Source organism: Notechis scutatus, chromosome 5 (assembly GCF_049901735.1).
Source record: "Notechis scutatus isolate UNSWTSFEM ecotype Mainland chromosome 5, rNotScu1.2, whole genome shotgun sequence".
In the NCBI taxonomy this organism is placed as follows: Eukaryota; Metazoa; Chordata; class Lepidosauria; order Squamata; family Elapidae; genus Notechis; species Notechis scutatus.
In genome coordinates this window covers 61,659,736-61,677,303 of record NC_142013.1, presented here as the reverse complement: position 1 = coordinate 61,677,303, position 17,568 = coordinate 61,659,736, and the positions used below count along the sequence as shown (strand labels likewise).

Here is a 17,568-nt window from a genome sequence, read left to right as displayed (position 1 = left end):
TTAGGGCAACAGTTAATTTCCCTAATTACTGACTTGCCCGTCTCCTGCGTTCCAGCTGGCCTTGCCTCTTAAGCGGCGTCTATTCCTGACATCTAACCAACAATTCTCCAAGTTCTCGTCTCCACTTGAAGACTCTCTTAAAACTTCTCTGTCAGCCATTCCCGGCTGATGATCAGATACTGAACCAGAGGAGGTCGAAGGTCCTGACCATTCTACTAAATCAGGTCTGTCCTCTCTTGCCACGTCCATCTCCTCTTCCTCTTCCTGATTATCATTCCAATCACTGAGCCATGCTGGCTCATATTTCTCTGCCATGTCCTCCTCACTTGAGAATGGAAAGCCACAGGAGGTGAATCCAAGTCTGGAGCCACAACATATAGGTAATGAAACATTTCAAAGTACCGTGTTTCTCCAACAATACGGCCTCCACCAATAGGAAGCCCCACCATGTTTTATTGGCATAAAATCAAATTAAGCCCCTCCCCCCAAATTAAGCCCCATATTAAACATGCGAAATGGGGGGGGAAGCGGGGGGGCTTGCCGTTAGTAAGTACTTTTGTTGCATGCCCGGATATGGTGCTGCCTGCGTTGGTGGGGCACTTCATATCGGGAGACCTTCCACCGTTGCTTCTCCCTTCTCCCTTGCTGCCGCGGCGTTTGGCGCAGCCACGTGCGGCCAGTCAGGGCTCCTCCCTGCAACCGGAGCCCTGAGGAGACACTTGGCTTCAGGCGCTCCCGTCTTCCCTTTGCTTTCGAAGGTAAGCGAATTATTTTACAAAGCCTCCCCTGCCCGAGAGGGCAGCCCAACCCCACGTGGGAGGCTAATTTCCCGGGGCCTCTTCCGTTCCTCCCCGACCTCCCCACACTGCGCGCCTCTGATGCGCCGCTCCCTTCAGCCCAGCGAGCTCTTCCACCTCAAAGAAAGGCCAGGTGGGCGGCTGCAGAGCAGCAGCAGCGGGTCTGAGCCGCTCGCAGCGGAAACAGCCACCACCAGGCAGAATATTATATTTCCCTGGATGAGAAAAGAAGACAAAGCAGCTTCCTGCAGCTCCCTGCCCCACCTTCAGCACCAGGGTGATGGGATCAGGGCATGATAGAATGAGCCCTCTACCAGTGGTGGGATTCAATTTTTTTTACTACTGGTTTTGTGGGTGTGGCTTGGTGGGCGTGACATGGCTTGGTGGGCGTGGCTTGGTGGGCATGGCAGGGGAAGGATACTGGAAAATCTCCATTCCCACCCCACTCCTGGGGGAAGGATACTGCAAAATCCCCTCCCCCCCACTAATCTGCTTTCCAGCTCTGTTCTCCTGTGCAGAAGAAGACCCAGACAATCAGCTGTGACTCATGAGGCAGAGAATAGATGGGGCGGAGCCAGTCAGAGGTGGCATTTGCCGGTTTTCCAAACTACTCAAAATTTCCACTACTGGTTCTCTGAACTACTCAAAATTTCCACTACTGGTTCTCCAGAACTGGTCAGAACCTGTTGAACCTCTGCCCTCTACCCATCTCACCACATGGCACATGGGAAGATTGCACCACCCGTAAGATTCAACCAAGCTACCCCTGCATGGCCCCATGGGAATCTGATAACCAATCAGGATACATTTCTTGCCACCAGAACAGGAAGCAAGTTCAAAGCACAGAGAGGGCATAAAACCAAGGGACTCTCAGCATCTCTTCCCTTTTCGCTCAGGAGCTCCAAGGCACGTGGTCCTGTCCACCATTAAACCTTCTTTCCAAGCAACTTCCATGAATCCAGTGTCTTTTTCCCACTTGGAACTGAACCCAGAAGGATATTTCTTCCAACATATACAAATAACAATTCTAAAAGCATTCCAGAAAAGTAATTTTAAAAAGTTGAAGTCACTAAATTAAAGAAACAAAGTCTACTATAACAAATGTTTCACTTGAATGGAAATCATGTTCAATCAAAATATAATAAACCCAATCCTATAATAATTTTGATTTTTTTTTACAAGCTTTGTGTTCCTATCTTTGATGAGTTCTGCTTATTTAGTGGAGCTGCATAGTCACAGTAGCATATTAAATAAGGAGACAAAGAAAGAAATCTAAGCAAATAATATTTTGCAGGCCCTTATAACAGAACCTTCTCACCTCTAATAGTATTTAGTGTCATTCCTTTCTAAAGGAATGTTGCTGGTTTGTCAAGGGAGCTAGTTATACAAGTATGTTAACAACTTAAGTAACTGTTACAGCCAGGCTGGTATTTCAATTTTGCTATCCAAACTCAATTAAATTTAATGATTTTTTTTTTAAAAAAGAGCAAAATGATTACCAGGTGCTAATTCTTACTGCTGAGTTTTTCTCACAAAATTTAGAAAAGAAACAGATAATAACCACAGCAACTTCTTTCAATTCAGCTATGAAGTACAATCATAAATGATTATTGCTTATCCTGTAAGTGCTGGCATTAGTTGATTTTAGATTATCAGCTACTCATCTTTGAGATGGCTTAAAGTGTAAGTTCTGAAGAATTTAATCAGAGAAGAGAATCAATGGATTTTTTTTTTAATTAAAGTTTTGCCAACTTTTATACATATATTATCAAAATGACTTCTTAAAAGCCTTGCAACAAAATCTGGGCACTCAATTAGCACAATCAAATTACTAATATATTTTCAATACAATAAACAGATGCAGCTAAGAAGTCAAAGGTTTTAAATGATTTTGAGATTAAAAAGCAAAAAAAAGTCATATATATTAAAGGAAAAATCATGGTAAAGGTTAAAACAGCACGACAGGGCAAATATAAAAATAAGATACTGATTAAAGGTTTAGCTGAAATAAAAACTTGGAGATTTATCACTGTTTGATAGAAGAAGCAGAAGTTGATAAAAGTGTTAAGTTTCAGTTTGGAGTAGAAAGTTTTCAGTAAATTATTGCTTTGTTTTATTTCTTTAGCTTTTGATTTAATAAACCTCATGGCTTCAGACAAAATACCACTTTATTGCTTTGAACTATCCTTGAGTCAGTTATTAAACTATACATTCCAGAAATACTAGTACTTGCTTTTTTAAACACTTCCTCTGAATAAAATTTTAAAAAGAAATAATCCACATTATTTTTGAAATTAACCTTTGGTGATAAAATTATAAAATATTGCAAAAAAACGTTAGAAGTATTGTAAAGATTCAAATACAAGGGTTGTATTCATCACATGGGAGTAAAGCATCTCTCTTGGAATCCTTTGCCATGTTTTGCACAGTTGATTTGTAAATTACTGTACTTCCAGCTGTCTCACATCCATATGCCTGCATAACCATTTTGCTTCCCATTTTTCCCCCCAGTAAAGACAAGGATTACAAGAAACTTTTTCTGAAACATTTGTAAATTCCCAATAGCGACTTTTCAACTTATTTTAAAAATAGTAGATCAGGAGTGTCAAACTTGCATTGTCACAGCAGTGTCACATGACGTATTGGGACTTTTTTCCCCTTCGCTAAACCAGGCAGGGGTGGGACCAGCACATGACACATCCGGCCTGCAGGCCACAAGTTTGACTCCCCTGCAGTAGATGTAGTCTTCCCATACTTATCCTAAATGAGACCAGCAATTTCACTCCTAAGCAAAGTGGGAAATCATGTGTTCACTACTGTGTTTCTGGCTGGAAAGTAATAAAACTACTCAGTTTCACATCTAAGGCTTTTTGTTTGCCTCCTAACTATTACCCTGTCCTTTGGAATGTTCAAGGCCTGCTAACTATTTTCTATGTCAAAAAGCAATGCAGTCAGACTACAGTGCCAGGCTGGAAACCATAGATACACTATACAAACAGCTTATTTTCTTTAAATCTCTTTCTCTCCAATCTCTCCTCTTCGGGGCGGGGGTATGCAAAGGAAAAACTGCCTACAGAAATTGCGTACTTTTTTCCTCAAACCCTTCCCCCCACCCCAGAACAGAGAGACTGAGAGGAAAAGATTTCAAGACAATACTGCAAGCTAGCTTCAGTAACACATTTACAGCTCTCAATCTGGGTTGCTGACATGATTGCATTGCTGTTGATGTATAGAAAACCAAACAGCTTACTGTCTTGCAATATTTTCCTCTCCAGTTCTGTGCTCTGCAAGGGAAGAGGGGGGAGGGAATCACACTTCAGGCAAAGGACAACGTGAACTGACTATATGAGTCACCATTGGGGAATAGACGGCAATATAAATCGAATATATAAATAAATAAGGGTAATTATGTAACTGAGGTATGATGCAAAGGTAGTAAATGGATATAATTGGACTGAAATTATTTTTGGCACCATCAAAACTGAGCAGTCATTGAACAAATAGTTGCTAAGTAAGGATTATCTGTAAACAGAAACCTGCTAACAGTTTGATATTGGCAGGTGCAAAAAGCTTATAGATCAAAGACTCCAATCAACCTACTGGGGGATAGCAAATAAAACAGTGGGGAAAGAGTTTTTCACATACTTGTCATCCTGTTGTCTTTATGATTTGTTTACTATAAAAACCAGATCAAAAATATCACTTTGTTACTTTCAAGAGTCATTCATTTCTTTAGTAAGTATAGCATTTAACAATGTGAACAGACATATACAGGATACATGGATACTTTGAAAAATATAACAGGTAATTTTTGGTTAATAACCAACTGTTCAGAAACTGTTCAAAGTTACACTTCCGGTTTGCAAGCTTTCGGCGGCGGCAGGGATTCGCGACACCGCGCGATCCCTGCTGCGTTCGCCAGCAAGGTTCCCTCAATCCGTTTGGATCTGGGGGATATAGCTGCCCCGTAGAGGCAGCTGAAGACAGGGGGGATCCGGAAATGGGTTTGGGGGTGTCGCAGACCCCCTCCCCAGCCGGCTAAACCCCCTTTTCCCGAGGCGGAGGAATGGCGGTCAGCAATGGCCGCCAAGAAGAAATCTGCAGCCGGACAAGCAGGTGCAGGAGGGAGAAAGTCGGAAGAATAGTGAAAGTTGCTTCTAACTGGGACAAGACAAGAGAAAGTGACCTGGAAACTTGAAGGCTGCTAAGTATGCATTGTCTCTAGTGAGAGTTACAAGCTGCGAATATTTTAAAAGGGAAAGTTTTTTCTTTGTTCCACTCTCCTTCCTAAAGTGACAGCGGAGGGAAAAAATCCTTTTGGCTGTGAGTGGGAAGGGAGAGGGGAAAAAATTGGAGCAAAATTTGAAAATAAGGAGAAGATTGCCTAGAATTTTAAAGAGTTACTAAACATCAATAAGACTTCCAAAAATATATATTTGAAAGGGAACTTTGTGATTAAACTTTAACTCCAGAAAGAGAAAGTGAAGAAGAAGGTATTTAAAAGAAACAGCCTGTTTGGATTGTTTGGTGACTTTGGAACTTTTGAGAATTATTTCTGATTAAAACATCTGGGTGGTTGTCTGGAAAAACTTTTTCTCTACACAATGGCATCACTTGTGGATGGATTGAAACTTGTATATCAAAAATATAAAAAAGAAAAACAAGAAGGGAAAGATGGTCTTGGCACTATTTTTTAATTTTTAGAAATGGCGGTTTATACTTATGTGAAGCAGAATGAACAACAGGATGAAGGGGACAAAGAAGAAGCCATCTTTGATGAATAAATGACTTTGGTTGGAGAAGGGAAAAAGAAAGAGAAAAAGGAAAAGAGGACTCTAAGATCTGGAAAAACAACCCAAAAAGAGAAGAATAAGGTGAAAAAGGGACATTATGTTAGGAAACAACAGAAAGGGGGAAAACAGAATAAAAGGGAGGTGGAGAGACAAGGGGTTAAAGAGGACAAGGAGAAGAAGAAGCAAGGGAGAAAGGAAGGGATGAGAAGCCCTAATGGTGGGGAGCAAGATGTTAAGAAGCAAAAGTTTTTTTAGAGATAATGGATAAACTTTATTGATAAAGGGATTCTAGAAAGGTACATAAGACTGTATTTTTATATTTGTATTTAGAAATAACCATAGAAAATTGGAAATAATATGTAATTTAAAATATGATAAAATATTTAACATAAACTAGTGAAATTTTTGTTAAGAAAAAATGAGTACTGCAATGAAATATGATTTAAGATTGTGATCTGCGGGGGGGAGGGGGTAATAATTTTTGGAAAGCATTACTGTTCCCACAAAGGCATGATATTTAATTGAAATGGATAAAATGTTTAAGATATAAATGATTGTTAATATTAATGATCAGACTATGGTATATTAGCGAATTTTTTTGTGAAATGAGAGATTTGAAGTAGAAGAAGGAGGAACATCGTAATGAAATAATGAGCTATAATATGTGATGTGGGGGGGGGGAAATAACTATGGATAAAAGTATGTGATTTAATTGAAAAGTAATGTGTTAAATGTTCAAGATATAAATGAATATCAATACTAATGAATAGATTTGTATCATTTTCGATAACATAGTATAATTTTAGAATGTACCAGACAGAATCCCAATGTAAGTTATGTGTTTTATATTAAGTATTATAAATATAGGGGAGAGAGATAAAGGCATCATACCCCATATAGTGTACAGGAGAAGTTTTTCTTCTTTTTTAAAGAAGAAAAATAAATGGATGGCTGGAAATAGAACAGACAAAGAATAATAAATATTATGATCTGAATTGAGAGGAGATAAATAAAATAAAATTGAGAAAATTTAAAAGAGAGGAGAAGTTATATAGAAAATTGAAAATGTTAATAAGATATGAAATGGTATATAAAAGGAATATGAATTTGAATTTGTGTCTGTACCGAGTTATAACCCAGGACTAAGCAACTTTCAGAAAATAGATTTTTTATGCTTTTATGTTTTGTGTTTTTGTGTATTTATGTATTGTATGTCTTGAAGAATTAATAAAACTTGTATAAAAAAAAAAGAAACTGTTCAAAGTTACGACAGCATTCAATGAGTGATACTTTCAATTAGTCCTCAAAGTTCAAGCCATCTCAGCAACCCCAGTCACATGACCAGGATTTGTGGCAACTGGCTTGCACTTATGATAGTGGACGTATCCCATTGTCATGTGATCAATATTTGCTACCTTCCCTGCTGGTTTCCCAAAAACAAAATCCATGAGGAAGCAAGTAGGGAAGATTGTTAGTCACTCCTGCCACAGATCTGAAGGATAGCAGTATTGTCTGTGGTGTTGAATAGCTTTACATCATCAGCAAAGAGAACGCAGTTGCTCTTAATATGATCACAGAGGCCATTTATGTAGAGTATGAAAAGAGTTGGTCCCAGAACACTGCATTGGGGAACAGGTTGACAGGTACTGTTGACAGGTACAGAATTTGATAGGACGTTCCCAATTTTGACCATTTGTTGTCTGTTTGCCAGGAATGCTTCTATCCAGTTATGCAGGTGTCCAGAGATACCGTAAGATTTTAGTTTTAGTTTGTCGTGTACCACTGAATCAAAGGCTTTACAGAAATCTATGTAGACTGTGTCTATTGCTTTGCCCTGATCGAGTTGTGTAGTCCATATGTTTTTGCAGTGTAAGAGTTGAAGATTACATGATCGTTTTTTCCTGAAACCAAATTGTTTATTAGAGAGTAGGTTGTTTGTTTCTAAGTGGAGGATGATGGATTGGTTAATAATTGATTCCACAACTTTACAGGTGATGCAGCATAAAGAGATTGGTCTGTAATTTTCAACTAGGCTGGGGTCTCCCTTTTTGAAGATGGGGATAACTGTGGCTTGTGACCATAGTTTTGGCAAGGAGCTGGTCCTGAAAGATTTTTCAAAGATTATGCTTAGAGGTTTGGCTATGGCAGTGGATAGCTTTTTTAAGAAGTAGGCACATATTCCGTCCGGTCCAATAGATAGAGATGGTTTTAGATTGCGTAGTGCTTTTTCAACATTGTCTTCTGTAAAATCGATATGTATTAGATCATTGTAGTTGTCTGTGGTTTCACTAGGAAATACTGGGCATGATCCATTGCTGTTTACAAATACTGAGCCAAAGAATGTGTTAAAGAGGTTGCCTTTAATAGTGTCGTCGTTGCAGTCTTTACCATTAGGTCCTTTCAGAGGTGGGATGGACCTTGAGTCTTTTATTTTGTTGTTTACAAAATTGTAGAAAGCGCGGATGGAATTGGTGCGTAGAAGGTTTTCCTCTTGTTTAAGGTGCTAATTGTTGCATTCAGTTTTTATCAGGTGGCATAAATTTTTGTATCAGCTTTTGAAGTTGGCAATGTGACCAGATTTGTTTTTCCGCCAAAGTGATCTCTTTTTGGATTGAAGCTTCCTTATTGTTATGGGTAATTTGTTTTTTCTGGTTTGGGGAGTTGTTAATGGTACATATAGTTTGATGACTCTTTTGACTTCAAGTAAAAATATGTTGTAATGGTCTTCTACAGTATTGCATCCAGTGAATAGAAATTGCCAATCACGGAATGAGAGGTCGTTGTTTATAAGATCATAGTTGCCTTTTTTGAAGTTATAATTCAGTCGTTGTGATTATTTTTGTGTAGACGTATGTTGAGACAAAAGTCAATCATGTTGTGGTCACTGTTGGAAAAGGGTTCTTTAATTTGTATTCCATAAATTGAATTCAAACTATTGCAGAAGATGAGATCAAGTCTAGTGTTGTTGGTTACTAGTTGTTCTAGTCCCAGATTTGTTACTGCATTGTAGAAGGTTGCATGTGTAGGTTCAGTTGTACATTCGTTAAGGGTCCAGTTAATATGAAGTAGATTGAAGTCACCAAGAAAGATAAAAGCGTGTGGGCAGGATGCTGCCCATGTTAGTATTTAGCTTGTTTGCATGTTCGATGTCATAATCAGGGGCTCTGTAACATAGTAAGAACCGAAATGTGATATTTAAGGACAGTTCACAGACAATTGTCTCAGGAATAGCAAGCTCCTGGGTAACTTGGATGTTTTTTTAGATGTAAGGACTTTTTATAGAAGATAGCAACACCACCTCCTCTATGGATTTCACGATCTGATCGGTAAACATGATAGTCTCTTACTGTGGTAATGGAGTCAGGGAGAGATGCATTGAGCCATGTTTCACAGGCAAATATGATGTCGAATTTAGCCATATTTAGTAAGAGGAGAAATTCAGGTATTTTATTTACAAGACTTCTTGCATTGAGTAGCTTGCATTTAAGGCCAGTTGTGGTTGGAATATAGATAGTTAGGGGCATGCGTGCCTAGTTTTGAGTGATGTTGGATTGGATGGGGTGGGGTTGGATGCGGAGTTGTGGGTTGTGTGACTTTCTTTTGATGCAATCAGCTCGGTAGTCAATGTATAGATCCTTTTCTCCATTGTCTAGACAGTTTTTGAGTTATGTGCAGAGTTCACGGGAACAGATTCTTTGCAGTATGGATACGTCTGGTTTTGAGCGAAGTTTTTTGTGGTTGGGATTGGTTTTTGCAATGCCGTTTATTGTATGAATGAATATGCCTTTGCTGGACTCATTTTTGTATACAATTCTACAAAATCTTGGGGCCACAGAGCCATCATTGTATTTACACTCAGGGCCATCTCTGGTTATTTCAATGATATCTTCAGGAGAAATGTTTGTTATATTGGAGTTGCTTACGATATCGCAAACTTTGGTGATGTCGTCTGATTCATTGGTGTCTTCAAGACCAAATAAGATAGCATTTGGACATTTCTGTTCACGTTCCACGGTGTCTCTGATGAGTCAGGAGATATTATTTGTGGAATTATTTGAAGGGATAGTAATTGTTTGTGGCTGTGGTTTGGTGGTTATTTTTGGTTGTAGTTGTGATTGTAGTTGAGGTAGTGGTTGTGGTTATCATCTCATCAAGCTCATCAATACTCATCAAGCTGCACTTGTATCAGGCTATAGCAGCCACTTGTACACTCTTCTGCTCTCCAGAGCATCCTTCCCCTGCCCGGTACAGTACATTTGCTCTACCCTACACTGCAACCACTTACCTGCCACCTGAGACTTGTGACTTCTTATCAGCTTCCCCATTGGCTTTGCTGGTTGGAAGCCAGCAGGAAGTTGCTTGATCAGTGATGGCAATAGAGATTACTGAAATTGTTGTTCCTAAGTAATATGGCCAAATGTTGTGTTTTATAGCTGCAAAGCAAATTAGTCTCAAGTACCATCATGTAGCCAGGACAACCTCTCATAATTATTACTAAAGATCTTAATTACATTATAAGTTATAGTCAGAAACATAAGGGAAGGAAGGAGGGAGAAAAATATTTATCTTTATATACTGTATATTCACCACACATCTATGGATAAGTCAAACCCAATTTTGGAGGTGCATTTATTTATAATTTATTTATAAATTACAGTTGAGCTATACTATTAAAAACTTGCTTTTATTGTCAGCCTAACAATTACTTGTGTTAATATTAGATAATCATTAAATGTAAGTGGACATTCCTACCTGTGGGCATTTGAAAATTATGCTTGCAGTGTGATTTGTTCTTCCTAATGCAGATGGACAAAACAGAACTGATATTTCAGTAGTGGAATGAGGAGCAACAGTCAACTGCAAAAACATGGATAGGGAAGAGAGCGATGAAAAGCAAACAAGTAAACAAACAAACAAACAAAAAACACCAATGTTCCTTTTTTTCTTTCCTTTCTTTTCAATCCAATTCTTTTCTTGTTCCTTGTATCAACACTGTTGATATTTACATGATTAATGTGTTCCATTGTATGACTTCCCTACTCTCAGCATGTAGGATCTGCTAAAATTGATAAATACACTGCAGTAAACAGTGCTAAGTGAAATCACAGCATGCTTATTCCCTAGAAACTAGATAATGTGTTGCTAACCACAAAAATGGAACTGGGGTTGCTTTTAACATATGGGGGAAAAGAGAGCTTCGGTTCTTCAAGTCATATACTGCTACCAAATTTCTTTTTTCCTTTTTTTTGCACATCACAGAGATACTTTTAAGTCTTGCATATGATATAATCTTATAAAGTCAAAATGCAATTTTAACTAGCATTATCCAAGTTATTTTTAACTGAAGTGTCTCTATGCTCTTCCAACACATACGAGTAAAGAAACTATCTTGCTGGGACTTATTTAGTCTAAATTAAAAGTGATTGATTCATTACTACATGCAATGGCCACATAATCATTATAAGATGTGATAAAACTCAAGGCATTTAAGGAAGGTCAGACAGAAATAAAATAATTTTCAATCCAGTTCCAAGCTTGATGTTAGTTTATTGTTGCCTGATTTAATCCATCCCTCTAAACTGTGGGCAATAAATTTTCTCAAGGAGCCACATAAGCAACTGGGGCTGCCACTGCCACCTCCCCTATGCCACTCTGCCCTTGTCCCATCCCTTGCCGCTGCTGCCACCACCAGACAGGGACAGCCAAAAAGGCTGGATGCGGTCCACAAGTTGTAAAACGCCCAGGTCTGGGCTAAATACTTGCACTTTATTAATATTACTGTCAAACAAACACATAAAAATTGCAGACAACAGTTCTCTTCTGCAATAAAACTAATAATTTCATGTTCTAGAAACAATCTGGGAAGTAGTTCTACTAAGGAAAAAGATCTTACTATCTATCACAGTAAGTAAGTTGTCCTCGTCTCTTCTTGTTCGTTTATTGGATACTGCAATTTTAGTAACAAGATTGACCTTTCCAAAGAAAAAGTGATTCATTTTCCTTTGTCAACTGTCCAACTAGTGAACCCTCAAAAAGTAGGCACTCAGGAACTTTAAAATTCCTGAAACTTTATTGGATACATTATTTCAGCACTGAAGAAATAAAATCAGCTCTGAGATTTTCCCGCGCAATGCTGCATAGTTAAACATTAGTTCCCCCTTCTTCTCAATCATAGTGATCATGCTGTAAAATTAAGAATCAGTCCTTTGTTTTGAGAACAGTTCATTTCTTTGTGAACTGTTTAGAAAATATAACGTGCAGAAGTTGACTGGTGGGTTCTTGGCTCACACAGTCTATTCTTGGATTGTCTGCATTCCTTCTCACCTTTCCCTCCCCCCAGTTCATTGGCAAATTGAATAGCGATGTGTTCAAATTGTTCAGAAGTGGTTCAAACTTGACATGCCAGCCCCCTGGGGAAAATAAGTCCCTGCACTCTATTGGGATGGATGGTTTCCCTCGATCCAGCTCTGCTAGGGCATTTATCAGCTTTGTCCTCCCTACTAGCTTTAGCCACTGGCTTTAAGCACCACTGGTCACTTCTCCAATCCACCATGAGGTTCCACTTTTTCAACCACAACAACCCCAATATCATCACCTCTGCCATTTTTGGGGCCACTATGAACCAGATTGCTTTTTCATGGCTCCTTGCTCTCATGCTCACTGGCTCTGTTAGGCACATGGCAGGCAAACCCCGCCCCCACTCTGATGATTGAGCCATCTGCTTCCTTGAACTTCATAGGCTGTCAATTTCCTTACTCTCTCAGAATATTCATGAACTGGCAGAGACATGGTAACAAGGTCAGCCAATGAATAGGCATGGCAACTGAGTCAGCCAAAGAGGGCTCTTTTGGAAACAGAAACTTAAGGAAAGAGTCTGGGCGTGGCTTAGCTCTGTGCTCAGCTATAAAACTCAGCTCTGGTCTTGTCTATCTGCTGAACTGAAACTTACTTACAATCTCTCCTCTCTACCACATTGGAAGAATCTGCTGTTGGTATTGTTAATTTACTTCATGTATTATTATGTATATAAAGAAGTTAATGAATCCTATTGAATCAGTTATCTGTGTGTGCTTTCTGGATTTAATTTTCTGTAACAAATTATAACACTCTCGGCCCCAACTTTTGTATGGTTTGCAAGCTGACCAGACAGTGGATGCAGCCTAAGTCTGTCAGTAAAGATCCCCTGGGCTCCAGAATGGGACACTACAATCTCCACTCGGGCAGTGAAAGGGGCAATGGCTTCACTTATCATCGGGTCATCTTCCCCCTTGCTATTGCTTTCATAGATTAGGTTGGGCTTGTCAGTGGCTGGAGTTCTCTTCCCTTTGCTGGATTGGGGAGAGACATCCATGAATGGATGCACCACCTGTGTCTTTTCCTTTGTCTTCTTTAGTGCCTTTTCAGATTTTGGCTGGCTCAGGGCCATCATCGGCTGTGGTGCTGGACAAGCCCAATGACCCTCCTGACTATATCAGAAGCAGGCACCCAATGAATGCCACAGGCTCTCCTTTGGGGTTGAGGAAGAAGGGAATGATGAGGTTCTCCATCCCAGTGAGCACCTCTCTTGGCTCTTTCGGGGTCGATTCCCTAGACTTGCATGCTGTTTGTACTTCATCAGGTCCAACTGGTACCATTTGTCAAATCTGTGTATCTGCTATTCTTCAATAGAAGAAGAGAGGGGGAAGTTGGTACAAGTAATCTTTTTTGATGTAACCTGAATATATTAAATCCAATATTGATTCTGTATAACTTGCACATGATATACATCCAGAGAAGTGGAGTCAGATGTCCAGAAACTTGTTACCTCTGGAAGAGATAACAGGATGAGAAGGGACTATAAAAATTCCAGCCCTGGAAGAAACTCCTGGGAACTCTGCAAGATACGTTCCTAGAGAAGGGGAGGGGGGAATTAACTTGTTGGTTCTTTGTTTGACTAAATCCACATCTGAATGAGGGGAGGGGTTTTAACTTCCTTTATCTATGACTGTATGCCTGGGGGTATCTTAGATTCTGCTTTGCCTAGTGTTGAGATAAAACCCCTTTCAATAAAGGATTCCTTTTGAAACACCTAGTTTTCAGAAGTTCATTCTTTTCAGTTGAAGGGAAAAAATCCAATGCTCACATAATGCTTGGAGTTCGTCAGGAACCCCTCGAGGCAGAGAATTCTGGTACAACTCCTGATTCAGCACATCTCGGAAATGGTAGATCAGCAAGCACTCTGGCCACCCTCTCAGTTTCCCCACCAAGCCTAGGAATTCATTGATGTACTTGGTCTGGTTCTTTGCAATCATGCTTTGGCTCGGCGTGCACATGAGGGGTCTCCAAATTGATTCCGGTGTCAGCTTTGGAAGTCATATTAGCACCAGAAGCTTCCATGCTGCCACATTCCTGAACCTGGGAAATTGGGAAGGGGAATTTTATAGAGTGTTCGTAGTTACACATAGTAGCATTCTTCTTTACAGTCAAGGTCATGTTATTCCTGCACCTGGATGAGGAATGGTTAAAGGGATGTCTCAAGTTGGAAAGGATGATGATTGGGCCATGTGATGGAGTGATAGGTGCATGGGATGGATTTTGTGATTTTTAATTATTGGAGGAAAATCTGGAACTCTCAGATTTGGGTTTTCCCAGATGTGCCAGTATGACAACTCTGATAAAATGGAACTTTGAGAAAATGCCTGAGTTTTGGAGTTGGAGTTTGTTTTCCTAGAACGCTAACATCTAGAGCTCTTCCATGAAGGCATCCACATCCCCAACTCCAGCACCTCTTCATTGTGGAGGAGCACCACCCAATCTGCTGCCTCGCCCTCCATGCTCTCAATGACATCACCACATCATTTAAGTAGACAGCCTTGTACCGGTCCATGTGGTTCTACACCTGGTTCAGGAAGTAGGCTAGCTTTTCCGGTTTCCCTTCTCAGGCAGTGAGACTCTTGATTGTCCTGGACCAGGATGTACCCAATGGTAACCCCACCGCCTATGAGATTGCATGTGCCTCAACTCCTGCTGTACCCTGGGGCACTTGGTCTTGTCCCAGGGCCAACTGGGGAGGTATGGGAGCTCCCTGCAGCTTGAGTCACAGTCCTCAGCATTGTGGGTTGGGTTCAGGAAAGCAAAGGCCGCACAGTGGTTCAGGGTTGACCAGCACCAGCTCCTGGTCCCAAGAAGGTTGAATGCACCGATGTTGCACCCCATACTTTCATGCCCATGAACTGTTCTCAGTTGTTCCACTGAAGGACTCCAGCACGAAGTCAGGAAGTTCCAGTCCACCAGCTCTTCCCAGTCCACTGCCCTCCTGGCATTGCCCTTCTGGCTTTCCATTTTGATCCATGGGTTATAGTTACTCCTGGTAGGAATAGGGGGAAATCCTCCTCAGCAGCCTTTCCCACTTTTCCTCTCTGCTTTCTTGGTTCACTCTTTGGATCAGATCATGACCACTTGCGCCTCGCAGTCTGCTAGAGTTCCCACTGGCGCCTCCATGGATAGGGCCACCCTGGTTTTTGCTGCCATCTCCACTTTTCCTTCTGCACCAGGCATCTTCCTCCATCTCCTCTCGCAGCACTCTCGGAGATAGCCAAGTAGGCTGCAATATGGGTTAAAAAGAGAGCTGGTTTACTGTCCTCTGTTCGACTAGTGAACCCAAGAAAAGTAGACACTCTCAGGAACTTTAAAATTCCAAAAGTAAAACTTTATTGGGTGCATCATTTCAGCACTGAAGAAATAAAACCAGCTCTGAGGTTTTCCTATGCAATGCTACATAGTTAAACATTAGTTTCCCCTTCTTCCCACCCATAGTGATCACACTGTCCAATTAAGAATCAATCTTTTGTTTTCAGAACAGTTCATTTCTTTGTCAGACACCTGCAGAAGTGACCTTGATGGGTTCTTGGCTTGCACAGTCTATTCTTGGGTTGTCTGTATTCCTTCTCACCCTTTCCTTCCTCCCCCCCACCCCAGTTCATTGGCAAGTGAATAGAGATAAATATTCAAATGGGTCAGAAACTTGACATCTCTCTTTTTGCTGATTCCACTTCCTCTTCAGTTTAGTAGGATTAAATAATAAAATATTAAATAGAATATCCATTCTCAAGTGTTTGTGCCGCTATGTAAAAATCCCACTGGAAGGGAGGTTATATATCAACCTATTCATTTTAAGGAAACAAGTTCTGAGAAACTAGTATAAAATAATACTGGCTTATTGGAGCTGTTTACAAAAGTTAATACAAGCTTCAAAGGAATGATTTGATTCAAAGAAGACTCAGACTATTTTGTAGTACTAAAACTTAAACAAATTAGGTAACTTCAGCAGCTTTGGAAAAATTTAGAGATTCAACAAATTTGCTGACTTTGCTAAGACTCACTGCAAAAACTAGCAAGAAACATGCTGTTCTCTTATACCGAGACGTGCAACTGGTTGAAGAGTTTTATCAACTCTGTAAAACACTTTAATGTATTCTTTTAAAATCTTTCTGTCATTTTCCTAGCTTTCTTCAATATATCATACTAGCTCTATACCTGTGCTTCGCTACGAAACTATGTGATTGGACTTAGTTTTTCGGGAGGAAAATAAGAGGGAAAAATTATGCCTCTGCCTACCAGCATCCACTGGTATTCATCTGGCTAGCATCCTGTCAGTGTGAGAGAGAGTTGAGAGCTGTTTGGAAACTGAAACATGGAAACTGAAACAGTATTTGCTGTGTGAGCAAGAAGGAAACAGCAAGGAGCTTGGGTGTGGCTTAGCTCAACTGTTCTGTACTAAAGCTGCTTGCTGCTGTGAAACTAAAACTGAAACAGAAACTCCTGTCCTCTGCTTGTGTTTTGCATTTGGAACAGATTTCTTTACAGGTGGGGAAGGGGAGTAGAACTTATTTAGCATCAGAGCATCTTAATAATAATATATGAAATACTAATGTTCTGATGGTCATTTTGAAAAATCTTTTCTCAGTGAGCACCTAGAAGCCAAGAGGAACCTACATGCTAAATTTCAAGTTTGTAGGCTTTACAGTTCTGGAGATTTTGTGATGATGTGTGAGTGGTATTTCACTTTTATATATATAGATTTTGTTTTTAACCTTGTACATGAGTTCATTGCCCTTGAATGCCATAACCTGCTAACCACAATTTACTATGATAAAAAGAGTGTTACACCACTCTGTATCTTGCTAGCTTTTGCTAGATTAAAAATAACTAAACAAGTCAGACCCACTTAATACTTAGATGGGGTAAGAAATCCAGGCTGCTAATTAGAGCAGGGGTCACCAATCTTTTGGATCTCAGGGACCACCAAACCAATAATTTTAAATCCTGCAGACCAGAGACCCTGAGAAAATCCCCCAAAAAGTCTGCAGGAAAATTCCCCATCCCATTTTCCTACCGATTGATCATTCTTTATTTGGGATCGCAGGATACAATCTCCAGCTCCGTTCTCATGGGGAGAGGGAGAGAGAGAGAGAGAGAGACTTTTGGCTTCATGCAAGGAAAGCAGCAGAGGCAGCAGAGGCAGCAGAGATCTTTCTTTCTCTCCCCAAAACTCCACCAGAAATGAGTCTTTGTGAGACTTGTCATGCTGGCGCAGCCTCTTGGAGCAGGATGCCTTGCAGGGTCACAAAGACTCATTTCTGGCAGAGTTTGGGGGAGAGAAAGAAAGACTTTTGTTGCTTTCCTTGCGTGCAGCCAAAAGCAGAAGAAGAAAGAAGCAGAAAGAAGCAGCCTGGTGGCCAAGTAAGGCATATGGGTTGAGTGGGGCAAGTTTCCCCCCTCTGCTCACTACCTCGTGTTTTTCGCAATGCAAGCAATGCAAGCTTTGTGTTCCCACGGGCCATGTGGGTGGCACAGCCTTGTGTTCCTGCTCAGCCTTGATTAATTGCTTTGGGGGATGCTTTGGAGGTGACATTTCTCCACGGACCACCAAAATTTTCTCATGGTCCCCGGTCCACTGGTTGGTGACCACTGAACTAGAGTACAAGGTTGAAAAACAT

The 17,568-nt window shown here is 40.4% G+C and overlaps 1 protein-coding gene across 1 annotated transcript in view; it reads right to left on the bottom strand.

The window, feature by feature from the left end:
* Nucleotides 1–17,568, bottom strand: part of LOC113424465 (cilia- and flagella-associated protein 47) — an 851,958-nt gene that overhangs the window by 769,585 nt on the left and 64,805 nt on the right. The window contains exon 7 of the mRNA XM_087966882.1: nt 10,343–10,447. Within this exon, the coding sequence (XP_087823008.1) occupies nt 10,343–10,447 (105 nt within the window). The remainder of the gene's footprint in view (nt 1–10,342; nt 10,448–17,568) is intronic.